Raw genomic sequence first — 23,481 nt, forward strand, 5'->3', positions numbered from 1 at the left:
CCCGGAAATAAGAATACTCAACAGCGGCGGTCGAGTTGGATGCGTTTTATTTCATGACAAAAATAATGTATTTTACAGAGTGGGTGGGATGCTGAGAGGTTTCCCACCGTGGAGAATAGACTTTTAACAACGCAAAACTACCTTTGTTTAGGTGAGTAGTGAAGTAGTTGTCTCCACCAGCCGAAGGCATGGGGGAGAGTATGTTTTCCCCTTCGTCCGTCCGTGTGTCCGTCCGTCCGAGCGTGCGTGCGTGCGTGTGTCCTCGCAGTTTGTGTGCACCTAATCTCAGTCGCCGTTGGCCCGGTTGCTGCCAAAGTGAGCACACACATTCCCTGGATGCCAATCTAGAACCTCTGCCCTAAATTTTTCAAATGGGCCTTTTCTAGCGCCACCTAGTGGCCGATGTTCGCAAAACACATTTCTGTGCACTACTCTTACAGATTTCGTCCAAAAATCCTACAAATCGGTAGGCAGTATCTCGACAGTCATGTGATCGACACGGATCTGTCCGATTTTGCATATTCCATCCTGATTGGCTAAGATTGGCTTCCAAAGTTTGTAGGATTGAGCCGTTTTGAACAAAATGCCTCAAATCCCAAACGCAAAGTGCAATTATCATGAAATCGCGCACACACATTCCCACCAGGTCGAGGAAGACATGCCACTTAAAAATTTTGAAATCAGCCTCATGGTGGCGCTATAACAGGCCGATTTGTGGTTTTACCTATAACTCCACCAATCAGTTTCAAACTTTGTAAGCGCACTCCTTAGAGGCCAAGGAAAAACCCTTTCCCTGCATTTTTCACATCAGCCTTTTAAAGCACCACCTTTGGGCCGACTTATGTAAAACACATTTTTGGATATTACTCCTTCAGATTTTCTCAAAAAATAACACAAATCGGTACACAGTATCTCTATAGTCATGTGATCAAGTCTGATCCGTCTGATATTTCATATTCCATCCTGATTGGCTAATATTAGCTTCCAAAGTTTGCAGGATTGCTCCGTTTTTGAACAAAATGCCTCAAATCATCAACGCAGGTTGCGATTACCGTGAAATGTGCCACACATATTCCCACTATGTCAAGGAACAAATGCTACCCTTTTCACATTGGACTGTTACAGCACCACCAGCAGGTAGACTTTAGCAAAACACATTTTTGGAACACAATGCTTCAAATCATGCATGCAGCGTCCGATTGCCATGAAAGGTCTAAGGTGAAGAACATATGCCACCCTTTTTACATTGGCCTATTATTTATACAGTAGCACCACCAGGACGCACAGCCTGGTGGAGACCTGTGCTCGGAAGAGCACTGCTTCTAGTTTTGTTTATTTTGACCCTTGTAGGGCAGTGAAATCCTGGTCTTGTCTGTGAGGCAGCCGCCTGTCAGAGTGTTTAGTGAGGACTCGCTGACGCTCTGGATCAGAGCTAGGATTTCCCATGCCTCCATTCAGGCCAAGGCATTCAGGTGGTTACCCCTCTGAGCCATGTGAAGACTGAGCTGTGAGTGAAATCCCTGTTTGCCTTTAACTCTCAGTCAATCTCCTGTCACATACACAGGTCTCCATCCTGCTCCTCACGCTCATGCTGGTGTTTGCAAGCTTTGGGGTTCAACTGTTTGCTGGAAAGCTTGCCAAGTGCAACGACCCCCACATCTATGAACGGGTACAGTAGAAGTGGAAAAGTGGCTGTAGAATTACAGTCAGGAGGGGTGGGCTCCATGTAAGATCAATTATCCAATGAGCCTTGTCATTCTGGTGTTTGTGCCAAGTAAGATCAATTATCCAATGAGCCTTGTTATGCTGTTGTTTGTGCCAATGGCAGCTTTTTCCTACTTTTAAGGCCATGGCTACACAGAGCTGAATTTTTCATATATCCCGTTTTTTCAGATATCCACATAGAAAAATATCTAGGTCCACACGGAGCTGGATATTTCATATATCCCGGTTTTTCAGATATCCACATAGAAAAATATCTAGGTCCACACGACAAAGATATCTAGGTCTAACAAGCACACACACAGTAAAGTCTTCAGAGATATCCGGGTTCCCTGTCTACACGGATCCAGTGAATCGGATATTTTTCAATCTCTCCACTTATTTATCCGGTTTAAAAAATATCCAGCTTCGCAGCCGAAATATCCAGCTTCATGTGGCTGCAAGCCCCAACAGCACAAAAAAATGTCTAGCTTCAGAAATATCCAGCTCTGTGTAGCCATGGCCTAAAGCTCTGTGGTTATTGTAGAAAGACTAAGGAAGGAAAGAGTCCACCCAGACAGCTTAATGCTCTGTTTCTCTTTTAGTGTGCAAAACAGCAGACATACAGCAAAGTTTTGAACACATCTGGTCTTCCTCTGGCGAAAATAGTCATGGTGGTGCGCCCGGTCTGGCCTACTGGTCCAGGCGCATACCACTTAGGCATTGCCACATACCGGTAGGCATGGATGCCTAACGGCATCGCCGGTTTGATTCCCGATCCGGACGACCTTTGCCACGTTTCGCTCCCCATCTCTCCCCCCATTTACTGTCAGCCTACTGACCTATCCAATAAAGGCACAAACCCCAATTTTTAATAGTCTAATACAGCAGTGAGGTCACTTGTAATTGCTATCACTACATGTCACATTGTCACTTGTGTAGTGATATTTTTAATCCATCTTCATGTTTGTAATTTTGTATTCTTCTTCTCTTACATTCATTTTAAAAGACACAGATCTTAAAAGTGGAATTCATTGTGAAACATTTTGCTTTTATCTTGAGTGTATTGGAACCTTGTATAATTCTGCAAGGTGATCCATTGACACTATGAGACTACTTGGGTCACCTTGATTATTTTCAATGGAGGAAGACCAGTAAGTTGCTGTTTGTCTGCTGTTTTGCACAGACATGGAGCATTAAGCTGTCTGTGCGGACTCTTTCTTTTCTTTAACACATATACATGTCCTGCACCAGCCACTACAAGGATGTGCATAACACTAGCTCTTTTTGAATCATTGTAGAAGGATTGCCACGGTATATTCAGAATCAACGTCAGCGTTTCCAAAAACCTCAACCTGAAACTCAAGCCCGGGGAGAAGAAGCCAGGCTTCTGGGTACCAAGAGTCTGGTAAAGACTTAATTTCTCATTTATTTCGTTTTTGTGACCAATCTATTTTGACATTACGGTTGACATTCCCTTTAATTAAAACAGCGTAATGATTTGTGTTCCCATGCTGTACCGTGCCAGGGCCAACCCCCGCAATTTTAACTTCGACAACGTGGGAAACGCCATGCTGGCTCTGTTCGAGGTGCTGTCACTCAAAGGCTGGGTGGAAGTCAGAGACGTCATCATTCACCGCGTTGGACCGGTACCAAGCATGGCTCTATATCTCCCATCAATCTGTTCTCTTTCTTTTTGTCATTACTGACTCATACCGCCTGCCAGCGAGTGTTATTCAAGGCAGGGGTTTTCAAAGTGGGTGACGGGGCACCCTGGGGTGCCGTGACGGCAGTCCAGGGGTGCCGCGAGATAATTTGATAATATTTGAAATGTATTTGGACACTTGAAAAAATATTTGGTATCATTTTAAAGTACAAAGTTATTTTCAGTCAGTTCTAACCAAAATGGCTATTTCAAAGTGGGTGACGGGGCACCCTGGGGTGCCGTGACGGCAGTCCAGGGGTGCCGCGAGATAATTTGATAATATTTGAAATGTATTTGGACACTTGAAAAAATATTTGGTATCATTTTAAAGTACAAAGTTATTTTCAGTCAGTTCTAACCAAAATGGCTATTATCTCAACGTTTTCCTCGCAACATAATCACTAAAATATCGTCACTGTCGGGCAGAAACCTCGTATCTCCAAGTTTTCAAATGTGTACGTCTTTTGGTAAAGCAAAGCCATTGCTCTACAAGCACACTCTACAAGCACAGTTGTGTGCTTGTAGATCTGCTGTTTTCACTAGTTTAGTACATTTTATAGATGATAAATACAAAACGAACGGTTTTGGACATACAAGGTTTCCACCCGACAAATGACAATATGCTATAAATATAAGGTGCTGGGAGTGAAAATTATAACGTAGGGGTGCCTCGGATTAAAACAATATTTATGGGGTGCCCTGAGACAAAAAAGTTTGGGAAACCCTGATTCAAGGGACCGTGTCTCCGTCTGTGTGTGTCTGCAGATCCATGGCATCTACATCCACGTCTTTGTGTTCCTGGGCTGTATGATCGGACTCACGCTGTTCGTGGGCGTCGTCATCGCTAACTTCAATGAGAACAAGGTTGCAATCACACGGATGTCTAAAAAGACGTGAATGACCTGTGTTTTTTAGAGCAGCGTGAGCCATTGATGTACTGTTTATTGTTTATTACAGGGAACCGCTCTGCTTACGGTGGACCAGCGGAGGTGGGAGGATCTGAAGAGCCGGCTGAAGATAGCCCAGCCTCTCCACCTGCCCCCACGCCCAGGTCTGCACACGCACGCGCGCACGCGCGCACACACACGCAGTTGGCACTCAGTTCTGAATTCTTGCAGTCTACAAGTCTAATGGCCTCCATTACAGCGGCAGAAAAAGAATGATTATAACCATTACATTTAGCCCTAAAGCACTGCAAGTCTTTCATCCATTTCTCGATTGATCATGCACTGCGTTTGTATGTCTGGGTGGGAATGTTGGCATTTGTGTGTGGATGTACAGTACATGTGTGTATTTGCACATAGTTAAGCAGCACCTGCGTGATTAAGCGCCATTTGATGACGCCTGTTTATTCGTTGATCACAGAGACGGCAGATTAATTCCTCATTCACAGCAGTGGGTTCATCATACTCATATAATTCCACAATGACTGAAAGCTGTAAGGAAAGTACGTCTGAATAGCAGGACAGGTGGTAATGTGGATAGTTCAGACAGTGATTTGTGTCAGCCCTCCCATGGCATTTTACTGACTACCGGTAATTGAGTTTATCAGTCAATAAGTCAAGGCTACTTTGATAGAACTTTCCCGGCTCGTTTTGTGTAGCATTAAACCAATCATGTTTCAGTACGAGGGAATACATTGATTCAGGTGCTTGGGTGGCGCAGGGGTAATGACCCTATCCTACACCGCAGGAACTGTGGGTTCCAGTCCTCCGCGGTGGCTGCAGCCTGGTCACCGTTATTGAACGAGGAGTGCATGCTCTCCAGCTCACGCTTAGCCTGACTCTCCTGAATTGACATTTCGTTTCACTCCAATCGCTTCCATCTGCAGCAGTTTCTGGGATGGGCGTTGCGATTGGTTCACAGCCTGACCAATCACAACAGTAGCAAAGCAGATTATGTAGTTGTTATTGGTGTTATGTGGCTGGCTAGCCTGTTGCTTGCTACTTGCTAACCAAAGAAACAGGCAGAATAGAAGCGCTACGAACTAGTAATCAAACACAGTAAAACATGTCTGCTACTGATGTTTCATAGCGAGATCGATACGATCGCATGTTACCGCGGCGGGCGACGCGATGCGACGGTCCGGCGGCGGCGCTGGGTTACTTGGAATCGCACATGAGTTCTGGGAAAACCCCACTCATGCTGCTCACAAGCCCCGACGTCTTCGAGTTGAAGCGCCACTGATTTGCTCATTCGTAATTTCAACCGAGGAAAACCACTTCAATGAGAGCATCACCAGACCTCTGAATCACAGAAACAAATTTTTAAAGGGGCGTGGCTAGCAATTCAGGGTATGGAACCAAGCTAGCTCACGATGCCTCTGAAGCTCCTTACTGGCAGGTGAACCAGTACCGTAGGTGGAAAAAATAAAAGATCAGTGACAATAGTATAAGTGCGTGGGGAGTTCCAGAATTGGCATAATTAGGAGGGGAGAATTCATTGATACAATTTCCTTTCTTTCCTTCTGCGACTGGAGCAGTTGAGGAGAGGTGGATGAGGGAGGCCCAGGCAGGTATGGCAGTGTGGGGGAACAGCTTGCCTATCTTTCACACGTCGCTTCAAGTAGATCGACCCTTTTCCCCCGCCTCCCTGTTCCTCTGAGTTTGTGTGTAGAGCAATGACTTCCAATCGTATGACTTTTGGAATGGTTGACACGTCGGCTAAGAAACGATTCACGTTACGAGGAAGCTGATCAATATCTGATCTATTTATCATTGTTTTCACAGAGGCAAGAAGCGCGTCTGTGAGCGTGGTGTTATTTTCTTTCCATTTCATTCATTTTCCTCTCTCTCGCCCGTGTTTTGTGTGTGCTTTGTGGGTGTTTTGTGTGTGCTGAAGAGATCATTGCGCCTCCGTGAGCGTGGTGTTATTTTCTTTCCATTTCATTCACTTTCTTCTCTCTAGTTTGGAAGACTTCCGAATACGGGGAGGCGGGAGAGCGAGGTCGATCTACTTGAAGCGACTTGTGAAAGATAGGCAAGCGGGGGAACAGCCTCCTCTACATTGCCAGCTAGTACAGTCCTGTCCTGGAACAGAATATCAATGTGCCTTAGTCAGCTGATACCAGCTATACTATCAACCTGACTCTGATCCGCATCCAGCGGCCCACAGCGCCCGCTCCACTCGATCACCCGATCACTGCTGGCACATCATCACAGCACAAAACTGTCTCTCATCACACCATGAGACGTGCATGAGAAATGACGGAGCTCTCGAGTTCCCTTATCGGATATGGATTTTGGTATCGGAAAGCCTGTTTTGAAATGTTCAGTCAGATTTAGTTGTTTAGTGTTGTGCTGTGCAAATGGAAATGTTGTTCGGTCTGCATTCAAGGCATAATCGTGCCACATGCTGTATGTAAGTAAACGTCCCTATAAAACAACAATATTTTTCAGACTGTTTGTCAGGGAAATCCCCTTACGTAAAAAACACGTACTGCACCTTTATTTTATTTCATTTGGCTCATAAAGTCATGAGTTATCGCTAAATAAACATGTTCCCCCTTACAATTACATCTATGTTACTGTTATGTGTTTTGAACACCTGTTTAGACCATTTTAAATTCCTTGGCGGAAAACCAAACCTTATATACTATGTTGTATTGGCACAACCTTTTTTGTGTGAAATGATTCATGAATATCATTTGGTTCAGTTTATTTTGAAAAAAGTATTCCTTGTATCACTGACAGAAACTGGGGGTTTCCGGGCCAAGATGTATGATATCACCCAGCACCCCTTCTTCAAGCGGGGCATCGCTGTGCTGGTGTTGGCCCAGTCGGTACTGCTGTCTGTCAAGGTACACACCCTCTGATCCCTACTGAAGACATCACATTGTCCCACTGAACGTGCTCTTACTGATGTTTGATCCTGTGTACGTGCATGTCCTCTCCAGTGGGATGCTGAGAAAAAACATGCGGAGACGGTTCCTTTAGCCACCATGTCAGTTGTCTTCACCTTAATCTTTGTGTTGGAGGTAAGCCCATATCCCTGTCTCTACTCAGGTTTAGGGTTTCGCAAATACCCTTCTGGGTTTGGAAATATCTTTGTGGATGTACTGTATAGATTGTGGTCTTTGCTGCTTTTTCCACCTAGGTGACCATGAAGCTGATAGCCATGTCTCCAGCTGGCTACTGGCAGAGTCGACGGAATCGTTATGACCTGCTGGTCACATCGCTGGGAGTCATCTGGATAGTGCTGCACTTTGCCTTAATGGTCAGATATACATACAATAAATAAATACTGTAGATAACCAAAATAATTTTTCCTGAAACAAATCAAGTTATTTGACCCTCTTCACGCTTATTTGAATGAATTGGCAATTTTGATTGGTTAGCAACCACTCATCTTTTCTTCATTTCCCTCCCTTTATTTCTCATAAGATTACCAGATTATATCCATTGAACAAAGATAAATTAAAGATAAATACATTTTCTTATGAAAAAATCACACCCGTGTGAACTGAGCGGTGGTCGTGGAGGCTGCGCAACAGCATATATATACAGTATATATATATATATATATATATATATATATATATATAATATTTAAAAAATATATTTAAAATAATAATAATAATAAAATAAAAAAATATGGGGGGGGTGCTTGAGAGAGAGAGAGAGAGAGAGAGAGAGAGAGAGAGAGAGAGAGAGAGAGAGCGCCATCCATCCATCCATGCATGCCACTCAGGGCAGACTAGACTCAACAGCACCTCTCTGGTCACCCAGGGGTACTTAGGCTACATACAGACACACACACATACACGGATACATACACGGATACACACACGGCCACGCTATGGAGACGGTGTGACCACCGCTCAAAAATAATAATCTGAATACCTGCTCTCCCATAGTGGGTGAGGAGAGACAGTAGTTACTCTACCATACATTTGTCAGTGTAAAACATTGTTACAGTAAAAGTCAAGATGCTAAATGAATTGCATAATTGCAAAAATTATTGTATATAATATATACTTAATTACAGGAATAACACTTTTAGAGTAAATCATTCTCTTGCGACTTCATAAGTTGGACACATTTTGTTGGATGATTCAAATTGGCACCAGAACATGTGCGTCTTATGAGTTGATGACTCATACAGCATAGTTGAAATATTGCCAGTCGGAATTCTTGGCTCACCTGACATTTTGCATGCAGACGAGGGGCTGAGGGGGGATGGTGTTAATCACTCTAGCTAATGAATATTCATATCAAAGAAAGCCTAAACGGAGCCAATGTAAAATTGCCATAGAAAGATCCATTATAATAGTTATAGCAAATTAGATAAAATGTCAAAAGCTGTTTCGAATTCTATAAAGAAATTCAGATTGAATGTCATATCACTGAATTTGCACTGAGTGATTGAGTGATTGATTCACACTCAGTGCTCCCTCCTTTGTGTATCCTTTCCTCCCCTAGAATGCCTACACCTACATGATGGGCACATGTGTGATTGTCTTCAGATTCTTCACAATATGTGGGAAGCACGTGAGTAGATTTTTACCTGAGCACATTCTCAATGCATCATCTTGTTTCAATGTACAATGTGCATTGTAGCAATACAACTTGTGTGTGTTTGTGCATGTAGGTGACATTAAAGATGCTTCTGCTGACTGTGGTGGTCAGCATGTATAAGAGCTTCTTCATCATCGTGGGCATGTTCCTTCTCCTGCTCTGCTATGCTTTTGCCGGGGTTGTTCTCTTTGGAACGGTCAAATACGGAGAGAATATCAACAGGTTAGCTTGACCGCCTTCCTCTTCTACACTTTATGCACTTAAGCCTATACTGTGTTACAGATTGTAGTTCTCTTTTAGCCTTTTTTGTACATTTGTCTTTTGTGATGTGTGATTTGTGATTGGTATGCCTTTTACTTTGTGATTGGTATTGTTGTCAGTAAAGTTGAACCTTGCTAACCTTGCCTTGCAGTTTGTAGTCCTAAATGTACAAAGGCCTATAGCAGGGGTCAGAAACCTTTTTGAAATGAAGTGCCACGTTTTTATTTTCTAGAGCGTCGGTGTGCCATGTCAACATACGGTACATTTTAATGACAAATATTTTGTCATATTTTGATTGGCAGGACATTGTTATAAGGATCATTAGACCCAGAGCAATAATCCATCTCCCCGACTCCCTCCCCAGTCAGAGTTCAGAGTTTTAATGAATGTAGAACTATCTGCAAGATGTAATTTGCTCTAAATTAGCTAACTTCATTTAATTGACCACATTTACATTTTTTAATGACAAATATCTTGACATACCGTATTTTGATTGGCAGGATATTGTTATAACGATCATTAGACCCATGCAAAGCAATAATCCACCTATCTCCCTGACTCCCTCCCCAGTCAGAGTTCAGAGTTTTAATGAATGTAGAATGTTGTGCAAGATGTTTTGTTTTTAAAATAAAAATCCTCTCTCTCAAACTTCTGCCAGTGTGCCGGCGATCACCCTCCCCTGTGCCAATGTTGGCACCCGTGCCTAAGGTTGCCTACCTCTGGCCTATAGTGTTATAGTTTGTAGTCCTACACCATACAGTTTTAATCCTAAACATAGTGGGGTTACAATTAGAAGTCTTAAACTGAAGTATGTACTGTACAGTATGTTACAGTTTGTAGTCATAAACATACTTACTCCTAACAGTTTCCGGTAGTGTGTTACAGTTTGTAGTCCTAAGCACGTATGCCATAGTGGGTTACATTTAGAAGTACTAAACCTAAGTATGCCTATAGTGTGTTCCAGAAGTGCATGAGCCATGGGTTCCCATGACAGATTTCCAATGCAGTTTTCCCATCGTAGGGTTTTCGATTAAAATCCAATGCAACAAGACAGGGTCTAGTAATGGTGTGGCTTCCCTGTGTATCTCTGATGTCATGTTGATGATGTCATGTTAATGATATCATGATGATTGTGTCAACGTACGGTGGATCTCCTCAGACTATGAATTCATAAAATGTGAAAGATATTCCCCCAAAAATATGTTCAAATTATGAGAAAAAATATTGGGGTAATATGGCTTCCTTGGCCAATTTGTTCAGTCCAGTGATTTGCGAGATTAGCCACGGACAGACAAACACATGCAAATGCTCTTATAGAGTACTCACTCCCAAAAGGTCCCACGCAGTAAATCCCATTACGAATCTGTCATAGAAACCAATGGCAAAAGCAACATTCTTAGTTTGCCTACAAAAAAAAAAGACGTCAACATTTGTGAACTCTAGCAGGGAGGACGCTTTCTGTACAATTACATCACTGTGTAAAATATCTTTCCTATAACACTGTCTGTCTATATGTTTCTCCCCATTGACAGACATGCTAATTTCTCTACAGCGGGCAAGGCCATCACTGTCCTCTTCCGCATTGTCACAGGGGAAGATTGGAATAAAATCATGCATGACTGCATGGTAAGACAGGACAGCAGTGTCTGCCACACAACACAAACTTACTGCAGCATACATACACATGGCTATTCAGGGCAGATAGATTGAAGATTCAATACATTATTACTACAGTATTTAAATTAGACATCGTTATTTGAAACTGTACAAACATGTAGAAACAATTATCGGAAAAAAAAAAATACAAGTGACTGGTGTATTAACAACATGAACCTTAAATTCCCGGGAGCGTGTCGATATTGCAACATAACATCTGTTCGACAGTTCATTCTTTCGACACAGGTGAATGTTAACCGGGTGAAAAGCTAACCTGCCGACGTGGGTGAATGTTAACCTCTATGCCTAAACCTAACCCTAACCCTAACCCTAACCTCGGTAACCGTGACGCGGGTGAGTAGCTAACCTGCCGACTCCCTTGATAGGACGTAGAAATAGCGAGATTTCCCCAAATTCCCTATTCTCGGCATGTCTAAGCAAGGGAACATTTATCTTTTCAACCAATGGGGGAACATTAGTTGAAAAGAGACTTGGGGAAAAAGGAGGGGGGCCTGCCTAGTATAGAATCCTGTGGGACCCCAGTCAACAAAGTATATAGGGTTTAGTGGTTAAAAAATAAAACTCCTCTAGGGGACACAAGTGCAATTATATTTTTATTATGTTTTTAACTGAAGATGAAGAGGTTAAGGAACGCCGCTGCCTCAGGATATGTGCTGTTACAGGAACGAGTAGTTCAACTTATGGTCTTAATACTTTGTAAGCTTTTTCCAGAGGAGGTGGAACAAAAAGTGCACCGGCTGCAATTTCTGTCCCACGTAATTTACGCTTGATGTTTTACAGCACACAAGAGAGTCTTTGCTAAACTATTATCGATCCTCTGTGTATGTGTGTTGACCGAGTGGTTGTGTTGTTCCATGGAGGCCCATAACGTTGACGTGAAACGTGTTTGGGTTGTCCGTCATGCCCCAGGTGCAGCCACCGTTCTGCACCCCAGATAAACATCGCTACTGGGAGACGGACTGTGGGAACTACGCTGGAGCCCTCATCTACTTCTGCTCATTCTACGTCATCATTGCCTACATTATGCTCAACCTGCTTGTGGGTGAGTCTGTGTGCGTGTCTATGAACATGCTGGGTGCACACGAAAGGCGAGGAGGAGATCTATCACAGGTCTTTGTAAAACTGTCACGCCCCTCGCGGTTTGGGAGCTTTTGGCTACGCCTCCTTCCAGGTGGGCATGCCAACCCCTGCCAACACTCGCCCCCCCCCCCCACCCCCCCCCCCCCCCCCCCCCCTCCCCTGCCGCAAGTAACACAGGTGCCACATTAGCGACGAGTCGACGACAGACAGTGACAGACAACAACAGTGACATTGATTAACAACGATTAACGACGATTTTTTAGGAACATTTTGCTGAACCATTTTTACAGAGAAAGCAGAAAGCGATGTCATTTGACAACGCCAATGGGCATGATGCAGAGACAGGGGGCGTGACCGTTATAAAAACCTGTGATAGATTTACCCCGGGAAAGCTATTCAAATACAGGTAAGGAGGGAACTATTCTCTGTCATCTTTAAAGCAGTAGTTCACCCCCAAAAGGACTTTTTTTCTATTGATTACTCACGCCATGGACTATAATACATTTTTTTTCTTAGGAATGCAACAAATACAAAAGAATATTATTGTTGAACTCAAGTCTCCATGGCGTGAGTAATCAATAGAAAAAAAGTCATTTTGGGGGAGAACTACTCCTTTAAGGCCTTTCTTTCATTTCCTTCTGATACGTCCGTAAACCCAAGAAGCTCATAAAGCACAAGCCTTGCCATTGCTCCCTGGACTGAATTTAACACTGCTATTACCACTTATCATTGGAGGCAATGATCAAACCCCGCCATGCAGAAATTATAATCTCCCTCCCACTGCAGAGGAAGGGAAAGAGGAAGAGAGAGAGGTGAAGGGAGAAGACAAGTGGGGAGAGAAACACGGCAAAAGAGAGAAACTAAATAAGTCAGTTTTGTGTGTGAGCCAAGACAATCTCTTGCCAGTGTGATCATCAGTGTTTCTATGGACCGTGTCTGTTGATGTAGGTGACTGCACTGGATGATAAAAGGAAATGCTGCTATTTTTTCCAAAGCTACTGCAAAAGATTGCTATTTGTTTCAAAAAGATTTATACCCCCTGCATAGCGTATATATAAAACTACATAGCTCACGTTCCCCATTTTCAACAGTGTTTATTATATTTTGACTAAAATGTATGTTCTCTCCAATAAAGCTCCTTCAAATTGAATCATGAAATTGGATGATGAGCTGAGCCTCATGACAGTGCATAGGGCCATTCCACCGGGGTTACTGTACTTAAAGGGGAGTTTCGGTCAAAAACGACTTTCCTACCTTTAAAATGTTGATTCAGGAAGCTTCTGGGTTGATCCTGGTTAGTTTTGACCCATAGCAGCATTTTGTTCTATTTTGGATTTTCTCCCCTGCACCCCACGGCTCCAAACGGCACCTCTTGGGTCACTCCATAATCCGGTTATTATTCTCGCTCAAAACTCACTTTTCTCGCTCGGTCTCAGTCCCTGGTAACGTTGTTAGCATATACGAGCTACAACAGCTCCTGGTCGCCGCCATGTTTGTTTACAAGAAGCTCAACTCTGAACTCTCAGCCCTGCAAGAGAAACACTGGGAAATCCCATACCCGTTGGGAAACGCGCGTTCACGAGCTGCTGCTGCTGCTCACAGCTCCACCCCCCTCCCCCCACAGCCTGTTGTGCCTGTTGAGGTAGACAAGAGGCTACACCATACATCACTCTGCAGACTTTGTCGACATAGTTACATCTTTTTTCTTTGGCTAAGAGCATTTTTGTGTTTTATTGTTCGTCGCGCGTCGGGGAGTCACGCGATACAAAACGTGATTTCACAGTGTTCTCTCCTGGGCTGAGAGTTCAGAGTTGAGCTAAAAGTAAACAAACATGGCAGCGACCAGGAGCTGGTGTAGCTTGGATTTGCTAACAACGTTACCAGGGACTGAGACCGAGCGAGAAAAGTGAGTTTTGAGCGAGAATAATAACCGGATTATGGAGTGACCCAAGAGGTGCCGTTTGGAGCCGTGGGGTGCAGGGGAGAAAATCCAAAATGGAACAAAATGCTGCTATGGGTCAAAACTAACCAGGATCAACCCAGAAGCTTCCCGAATCAACATTTTAAAGGTAGGAAAGTCGTTTTTGACCGAAACTCCCCTTTAACACCATTTTTAAAATGCCTCTTTCTCTTTTTTTAAACCAAGAACAAATCATTTCAGTATGAGCACTTTATTGGGAGCTCTCATCCAGAACACCATTAGCCTGGCCACTAACTCATATAAAATGTTGTCATGGTGCCAGATGATTATTTATCCCGGTATGGCACCATTGCAGCTGTCAGAACAGTCTCATGCAGAGTCTGACATGAGCACTAATAATCTAGTACGCCTCCAGATGGTTTGTACGACAATTTACTGCAGCTGCATTGCTACAGTAGGTGCTACTATTCTGTGAAAAAAGTATGTTTATCTGAGAGTGTTTTAATGCGTCCTTTTCTTCCCCGGGTTGTGACAGCCATCATTGTGGAGAACTTCTCTCTGTTCTACTCAACGGAAGAGGATCAGCTGCTGAGCTACAATGACCTGAGACACTTCCAGATCATCTGGAACATGGTCGACGACAAGCGAGAGGTGAGAGCCGAGGGAGAGAGGAGGAGTAACAGGACAAGAACATGAGTGTAATGATTATGAGGGGACTTTGCATGGAGGGAAGGGGGTCTAAAATAAGGGGCTTAGTGTAAAAGGGAAGGATCTCTCTACAGTAGGTCGTTCTTCGGATCGTCGCTTCCAGTCATCCCAGTTTTCCATACATCTGGCCAGCTCATTGGTGCTTTGCGCTCCTGCATCTTTCTTGAGTACATCCACATATGTTAATGTAGGATGTCCTCGTGACCAGTGCCGGTGTGTTGGTTCCCACAGCACCAATTTGCTGGCTGGAAGCTCTTTATGTCTTTGGCAGTGTCCTAGTCTCTAGTCTAATTCTCCTGGTTGCTATTTTCTCGCTCATCCTTGGTATACATACCATCATACAGATTATTGTTGGTAACATGTGCACTCTTGCTGATGTTAAGTACTGCATGCAACATTCTAGTATAACATCCGTCAAGAGACTTCTGCAGGGTTGTTTTTCAGGGTCCAGTATTCACTACCATATAGCATATAGGAGAACAGACTAACGTTGCATAAAAGAAGCGGAGTTTGATTTGTCGGGGGAGGTTGGAGTTCCAGGTACTTGTCCGTGACTTCCTTCACAGCAGTGCATCCTGTTGTTGTCAGAGGTGGATATTCTGATGTTATAGATGATAACCTCAGTTTTCTTGGTATTTAGCCAAAGGCCAACATTGGCACACTCTGACTCCACTCTGTTCAGGAGCTCCGGTGCTTGTTCCACGTGGTCGGAGAGCAGGCTGATGTCGTCCACATAGCCCAGGTCTGGACTACTGTGGGGTGTCGTCTCGACCTTTTGGTGTTAGAGTGAACGATAGAGACAAAAAGGGGTCAAATTAAGAGGTTTAGAGGGAATGAGTTTTAATGGAAGAAAAATGTGAAACTTCCACAGACCCACACTGTCTCTAATTATCTTCAGGATATTGTAGCCGTACAGGCACAGCTCAAAAGATGAGTGGTGGAAGACCCTAATCTCACTCAGAGCCACTTTCATCTGCTGGTTCAATAACATGTTGAATCTCTTCTTGAGTTCCGGCCAAGTCACAGTGACACGGGGCAGCAGAAAGTCAATCATTCTTGCCTGTGAGCCTTTCACGACCTCTCTGGCTCATTTCTTTCAGGGTTTGATCCCCACGTCCAAAGTGAAGTTCCTGCTACGTCTACTCAGAGGTAGGCTAGAGGTGGATCTGGACAAAGACAAGTTGTTGTTCAAACACATGTGCTACGAGATGGAGAGACTACACAATGGAGCGGACGTCACCTTCCACGATGTGCTCAGGTGAGCATTCATCCGGGCGTAGGAAATATACAGGCAAAGACATTTTTATAATTCCATCATCATTCAATGAACGAAATGGCCCCTAGACTTTAGACAGCTACAGACATAGGCGATTCTAGCCTCTCCTAGCAAGGGGTGCAAGACTGCGTTCCTCATGCACGGGCACTTTTCGGATTTTGTACGGTTTGTGCTGTTGTTTTAACAGGTTTCTAAGGTTTCTTTTTTACCTAATTGTAACACAATATAAACTGTGCTTTTCTAGACAGCATGAGCATATATCTATATGATTTATTTACTTATTTTTGCAACAACTTATGTGTAAAATACATTTAAGAGAGAGGGCTTTAGGAGCAGTTTACCACCAAATTCGCCACCAGAGATAAATAACAGACACTTTTTTGCTCTGTGGAAATGTGTTGCTTGTGGTAGTAATGACTTTATGAGGTTGTTCACCCCCCTGGCGGCCAGGGGGTGCAAGTGCACCCATAGGCACCCCTTAAAATCGCCTATGGCTACAGACCAATGTGCATCTGTGTGCACACAAATAATCGTGACATGTGCCAAGAAAGCCAGTACCAACAAATCAACCAAAAGCAGCTGTTTATCATCAGCATCCTAACAATCAGCAGAAAGTGACATTCCAGTATCCTACAGTATACTGAAAAGTAACAATTTTGGACATAATAGGTTTTCTGCCTGACAGTGAGGATATGCATCAACTATACAAAATGAAAGGTGCTTGTGTGTGCTTGTGTTGCTGTGCGCTGCGGCAGTATGCTGTCCTACCGCTCTGTGGACATCAGGAAGTCTCTCCAGCTGGAGGAGCTGCTGGCCAGGGAGCAGCTGGAGTACACCATAGAAGAAGAGGTGGCCAAACAGACCATCCGCATGTGGCTCAAGAAGTGTCTCAAACGCATCCGCGCTGTAAGCCACGCACAAACACCCACCCACATGTTCAACCTGCACATATCTATTTATATTATAAACACACAAACACCCACCCGCATGTTCAACCTGCACATATCTATTTATATTATACACACACAAACACCCACCCACATGTACCACCTGCACATATCTATTTATATAATACACACACAAACACCCACCCACATGTTCAACCTGCACATATCTATTTATATTATACACACACAAACACCCACCCACATGTTCAACCTGCACATATCTATTTATATTATAAACACACAAACACCCACCCACATGTACCACCTGCACATATCTATTTATATTATACACACACGAACACCCACCCACATGTACAACCTGCACATATCTATTTATATTATACACACAAACATGGGGTTCCCACGGTCATGAAATTACTGGAAATATTTTGAAATTAGAAAAATATTTTTCCAGTACTGGAAAAGTTTTGGAATTGATCAAGGGTCCTGGAAGGTCCTGGAAAAAATAGCTATGCATTGTCTTTGGTTATTGATTTTGTTAATACCTCTGAAATGACAAATTAAACATTGGCCAAATTGTCAAATATTAAAGGCAGAAATTGTGAAAATAGCAGATCTACATGCTCACAACTGTGAGCATGTAGATCGGCTATTTTCACAATAGAACCGTGTTATACAAAATTCCTCTACTCTTAGTGCTCGTCAGGGTGGGGGGTCCCCAGTTCAAATATGAATATTTCGTGGGTCACGGCCTGAGGTTGAGAACCACTGGCATACTCTACCTGTCTTTGGGCATTGCGCATAGGAGTAAGCGACTTGTTATTGAGCTGAATTATTGTTAGTACTGGAAATCGCGTTAAATATTCTGGAAAAGTTTTGGAAATTAATTGGTAAAAATGTGTGGGAACCCTGCAAACACCCACCCACATGTACCACCTGCACATATCTATTTATATTATACACACACAAACACCCACCCACATGTACAACCTGCACATATCTATTTATATTATACACACACAAACACCCACCCACATGTACAACCTGCACATATCTCGTCATGACACATGCACGCAGGGGTGTCACAAGGGGGAAAAAGTGGGACTGAGTTACTAGGGCCCAAGGTGGAGGGGCCTTAATTATTTAGCAATTAAAAAATAGCAGATATACAAGCTCACAGCGCAGCACAGAGTGCCGTGCTGCGAGCTTGTAGATTTGCTATTTTTCAATAGTTAAAGCACAACATGTGAATGAATCCTTGTACCCAGGGCCCAGAATTTGGTGCAACAGCCCTGGATGCACGTGTCGTGTATACTCACACGCCACACACAGTCTACAAACGCATTCCTGGAAACACAAATGTATATGAATTACGGTTTGCGTGTAAAGATAATAATATATTGACTCTGCGGTCTGCACATTACATATTAAATTGTTATTGATCATGCTCAAAGCGTCTAAATAATGATTCTCAAAGAATACTGTACACCTCCTACACTTTCTCTCAAACTTCAATTTGTTAAACGTCTCCTGTGTGTAAAGCCTCACACTCGAACGAGGAAAGTGCCTGGGGGTGCAAGATGCTTCATGAAGATACACAAGCATATTCATGAATACACAGGCCTCAAAGGCTGGAGGATTTTATGCCAAACACTCAAGGTTGGTTCCAACCAAAAGACAAAAAAATATCTTCAAATATCTTTCTAGTCGCTTGAATCGTTCCACGCTTCGTTGGTGGGGGGAAGCGAACATCGCCTCAGTTGGTATTTTCCAGCTGGTGATGGAACTCTTTGTCCGTGCCACTCAATGCAGCGCCAAGTTTTATTTTTGCATTGACTTTATATGCAATCGCACAGCTCGAACTAATCGTTTATCTTTCGGTCGGTCTACGCCTTCACACCCCCACCGCGTGGCTCTGCGTGCACTTGCAGAAACAGCAGCAGCCGTGCAGCATCATCGAAGGCCTGAAGAAGAGCCAGCAGCAGGAGCTCAGCCGCCTCCTCAACCCCCCCAGCATAGAGACCACCGTGCCCAGCGAAGACCACAACACTAACAACCAGGAAAACCCATCTCAGCCGGAGGTAAAGGCTCCATGCTGCCAAGCACACACACACACACACACACACACACACACACACACACACACACACACACACACACACACACACACACACACACACAGGGGCATCACAGGGGGGGGGAGTGGGACTGAGTTACTAGGGCCCAAGGTGGAGGGGCCTTAATTATTTAGCTATTGAAAAATAGCAGATATACAAGTTCACAGCGCGGCAGCACTGAGTGCCGCGCTGCGAGCTTGATATCTGCTATTTTTGAAAAGCCGTGAAAATGTGTGCAACTCTTTGAATATATGTATTTTTTTTTATTTTTTTAAGATTTGTTTTTGGGCTTTTTATGCCTTATTGACAGGACAGTAGACTGACAGGAAATGGGGAGAGAGATGGGGAATGACATGCGGCAAAGGTCGTCCGGATCGGGAATCGAACCGGCGACGCCAGCAGGCATCATAGCCTATATGTGGTATGCGCCTTGACCACCAGGCCAGCGGGCGCCCCAGAATATATGTATTTTTTTAAGCGAACGTTTGTAACTCAAATTTTGCTTCTGGGGGGTCCCTGGAACGAAATATTTTGAGATGGGGGTCCGTGGCCAAATACATAACATTTTGGGGGTCCTTCACGTGAAAAGGTTTGAGCACCACTGACATAGAAACATAGGTTTTTTGAAAAACCTTAGAAGGATTTGAAACATTCAAAGACAAATGTTCACGATTTTTCAAAAATAGCAGATCTACAAGCTTGCAGCGTGGCACCGAGTGCCGCGCTGTGAGCTTGTATATCTGCTATTTTATAATAGTTGAAGCACAAAATATGAGTGAATCTTTGTACCCAGGGCCCAGAATTTGGTGCGACACCCCTGTGCGCGCACACACACACACACACACACACACACACACACACACACACGCACACGCACACGCACGCACACACGCGCACACACACACACACAGTCAGTAGACAGTCACAGCTTGATCTACAGCAGGCGTGTGATATCGCCGCTGTCGGGTGGAAACCTGTCCAAAACTGTTACTTTTCAGAAAATGGGGAAAAAAGAACCATGTGTTCCAATGGATCCAGTGTAGTTATTATCTAGTCACAAAGCTCTTGTTAATACTTTTCATTGGTTCAATATTTAAAAAATAGCTAAAAATACCTGATCTACTAGCTCACAGCACGTCTTGTCGTGAGCTTTTAGATCAGTTTCTGGCTACTTTAGAGTGATACTGTAGTTAGTATGACCAATTAGGGCATTCATTTACAGAAAAATAACATGATAAGTTGAAATTAGGGGTGGGACAATAAGCGATATTATCGTTTATCATGCCAGTGCCACGATTGTGGAGATTTTATTTATTGTGATATTGTCCTCCGTCATGCACTGGGATCAATTCACCTTTTATTTGCTGAACTGCATATTTGTTACCATTTAAAGTAAACCCTCTATTGGTAAAACGGACTTGATACCGTCTTTTTTTTTCACTCCCTACCAAATCTCTTTGCCAAGAAATAGCCGATCTACAAGCTCACAGCGTGTCGCAACGCAACGCGTTGTAGATCTGCAATTTTTTTGTCAAATGTTCTGCCCCAGGATAATTGATGTTGGGGATTTGTGATTATCGCGATAATATCGTAAATCGCGATTTCTTTGGTCAAAATAATTTTGATATGACATTTTCATATCGTCCCATCCCCAGTTGAAATATGGACATGTGAGGCTTCTGCCTGACAGCAAAGCTATAAGCTGCAGGTTAGGCCTAGAATTATTGAATGCTTTAACTATTGAAAAATAGCAGATATACAAGCTCACAGCGCGGCACTGCGAGCTTGTAGATCTGCTATTTTTGATAAAGTTGTGAAAATGTGTGCAAATCTTTGAATAATTTTCAAAGCGAACATTTGTAACTCAAATTTTGCTTCTGGGGGGGGGGGGGGGGGGGGGGGCGGTCCCTGGAACTAGATTAAATGGGGGTCGGGGGCCAAATACATATCCTTTTGGGGGTCCTTCACATGAAAAGGTTTGAGAACCACTGACATAGTTGTCTCTCAAGAACAGACTAACTGAGCTCCAGTTAAGTGATAAGGACCTTTTCTTTGACGATGGCTGGCCAGATTGCTCACATAGAAACATAGGTTTTTTTCAAAAAAACCTTAGGAGGATTCAAAAGACACTTATAGACACTTATAGAATTTTCACAATTTTTCAAAAATAGCAGATCTGCAAGCTCGCAGCGCGGCACTCGGTGCCGCGCTGTGAGCTTGTATATCTGCTATTTTTCAATAGTTAAAGCGTAAAATAATGATACACACCCGTTCTAAATGGGTTAAGTGACACCCCCTGTCGTTGTGTTTAGCTGAGTGGCCTCCAGCAGCTGCTGAGCCCTACGCTGTCAGACAGAGGAGGCTACCGGCAGGACTCCTCAGAACGACCACAGAGGAAGCTGGGGCAGTGGCGGCTGCCAGCAGGTTGGTACAGCAGTGATGGGAACCACCCTTCATTTCAGTGACTCCAGTCATTCGTTCAGCAAGGACGTGCAGAGCATGTTGGGTTGAAATTTTGCTGAAATTTCTAAAAGGGCCTTTTGGTGAAAATATCAAAAATAGCCACGACCTCCAAGCTCACAACGGGTCGCAAGCGTGACGCGGTGTGAGCTTGGAGGTCGGCTATTTTCGATGCTTGGTTTCTACACAGAGAGGGCAATTCTTTCAACATGAGATGCCGCATTCAAGTCCAGGAGAGTTTGGACGAGGCAATTCTCTTGAATGCTGCCTTCAGGTTTGGCATGGAAAGAGAGCATTTGCATTTCTTTCACCCATGGTTAAAAACTGCATTCATGGTCTGGAGAGGGCACTTCTTTACAGATGGATAAAAGGGCAGGGGCTCGACTCCCCTTTGATGTCTATGTGTGCATGTGACTGTTGTTCAGTTCACTAAAAAAGATAGTGTCAATTAATTTCGCTGACCAAAATTACGACGAAATATTTCTAACAAGCTTTTTTCAGCTATGATGGCTCAACAATTGACGAAAATGTTAGGGAGGGACTAGTGGAGATCCAGTAGAACTAATGCTGCATTCACACTGAGAGAAGCCAAGCTAATGGTTGGCTTGGTAATTCAATGTAATCTCTATGCAAACCAGCTTTCAAAATTCCCAAGCTTTTTTTCCAGCTTGGACATTTTAAAAGCTGGTTTGCATAGAGATTACATTGAATTACAAAGTCAACCATTAGCTTGGGTTTTCTGTATTTGAATGAGGCATAAGACAAGTTATTTTATGCTTGGTTTGCGCATGGTTGTCGCACTCTGAAAATAAGATAAGATGAGATGTTTATTTGTCACTGTATGAGACATACAACGAAATGTTGTTTAGTGCATCCACATAACAAACAACAGCATCAACAAAGAAAGATAAATGCACTGATAGAGCAACATAGTGCCATAGTGTAAATCGTTAGTCCGTTCATAGTTCATACGTGTGTGTGCGTGCATGTTTGTGTGTCTGTGTCTGTGCGTGTTCGGTGCAGGCCGTGCCAGTGTCAAATCGATTGTGTGTAAGATGAACCCGGCCAACGATGAGGCGTCTTCGGGGTCGGAGGTGAAGAAGTGGTGGACGCGTCAGCTGACCGTGGAGAGCGACGAAAGCGGCGAGGACGTCATCGACAATTAAGAGACTGTGAGGCGTGTTACACCTTACAGGGGTTGATATTTGTATCTGGGTTTTGCAACTGTTGGGGATAATACTTTAAGGCTGTGTCCGAAATCATACTCATTCACAGTTTAAGCAGAATAACAAATGTACAAATGTGTTTACAATGTGACCAAATGGATCATTTCTTTTTTTTTCTTTTTGGGCTTTTTATGCCTTTATTGGATAGGACAGTAGACTGACAGGAAATGGGGGGAGAGATGGGGAGTGACATGCGGATGATGCGGCATAGGCATCCATGCCTATGTAGCAATGCCTAAGTGCCAGGCGCCCCTAAGGTTCAGTTTTTGACAGAGCGGCTCTATCCCACATGCAGCTGGACAAGTCGTGGGTTAGATTCCTGAGCCTGACGACCTTTGCTGCGTGTGACTCCCCATCTCTCCCTGTTTCCTGTCACTCGTATGCACTGTACTAGCCCCAAAAAGATATTACAAAAATAAAGAAGATTTCCTGCAATGGTCCCCTGCCATGAATACAAAGTGTCCCTAATCCCTCTATAGTGCACTATTGTATATAGTGAGAAGGGAGTGATTTCAGACACAGCCTAGGACTTTTTTTTTTAAGTTTGTTTTTGCATACAGAACCCATTTACTGCAGTGGGAAGACTTTTCTATGCAGGCACTTTTGGGGTTCATGGAGCTGATTAATCTTTGTGATTTTATGGCCATGAGAGGGAGGGATGCTTTTATTCGTTGCAGGGGAGGAATGAACTAGCATTTGCATTTCTTTCACCCATGGTTAAAAACTGCATTCATGGTCTGGAGAGGGCACTTCTTTACAGATGGATAAAAGGGCAGGGGCTCGACTCCCCTTTGATGTCTATGTGTGCATGTGACTGTTGTTCAGTTCACTAAAAAAGATAGTGTCAATTAATTTCGCTGACCAAAATTACGACGAAATATTTCTAACAAGCTTTTTTCAGCTATGATGGCTCAACAATTGACGA

The 23,481-nt window shown here is 43.6% G+C and overlaps 1 protein-coding gene across 1 annotated transcript in view; it reads left to right on the plus strand.

The window, feature by feature from the left end:
• Positions 1-22,496, plus strand: part of nalcn (sodium leak channel, non-selective) — a gene marked incomplete at its 3' end in the record, with an annotated part of 132,611 nt that extends 110,115 nt beyond the window's left edge. Inside the window, exons 27-44 of the mRNA XM_080753543.1 lie at positions 1,565-1,669; positions 3,003-3,109; positions 3,230-3,350; positions 4,172-4,270; positions 4,364-4,457; positions 7,099-7,205; positions 7,302-7,382; positions 7,502-7,621; positions 8,827-8,895; positions 8,996-9,144; positions 10,716-10,809; positions 11,770-11,902; positions 14,397-14,512; positions 15,670-15,827; positions 16,601-16,751; positions 18,685-18,834; positions 21,183-21,294; positions 22,354-22,496. Coding sequence (XP_080609669.1) covers positions 1,565-1,669; positions 3,003-3,109; positions 3,230-3,350; positions 4,172-4,270; positions 4,364-4,457; positions 7,099-7,205; positions 7,302-7,382; positions 7,502-7,621; positions 8,827-8,895; positions 8,996-9,144; positions 10,716-10,809; positions 11,770-11,902; positions 14,397-14,512; positions 15,670-15,827; positions 16,601-16,751; positions 18,685-18,834; positions 21,183-21,294; positions 22,354-22,496 — 2,109 coding nt within the window. The remainder of the gene's footprint in view (positions 1-1,564; positions 1,670-3,002; positions 3,110-3,229; positions 3,351-4,171; positions 4,271-4,363; positions 4,458-7,098; positions 7,206-7,301; positions 7,383-7,501; positions 7,622-8,826; positions 8,896-8,995; positions 9,145-10,715; positions 10,810-11,769; positions 11,903-14,396; positions 14,513-15,669; positions 15,828-16,600; positions 16,752-18,684; positions 18,835-21,182; positions 21,295-22,353) is intronic.
• Positions 22,497-23,481: the final 985 nt, after the last annotated feature.

This window comes from Nannobrachium achirus (genome assembly GCF_963921795.1).
Source record: "Nannobrachium achirus genome assembly, chromosome: 22".
NCBI classification, from domain to species: Eukaryota; Metazoa; Chordata; class Actinopteri; order Myctophiformes; family Myctophidae; genus Nannobrachium; species Nannobrachium achirus.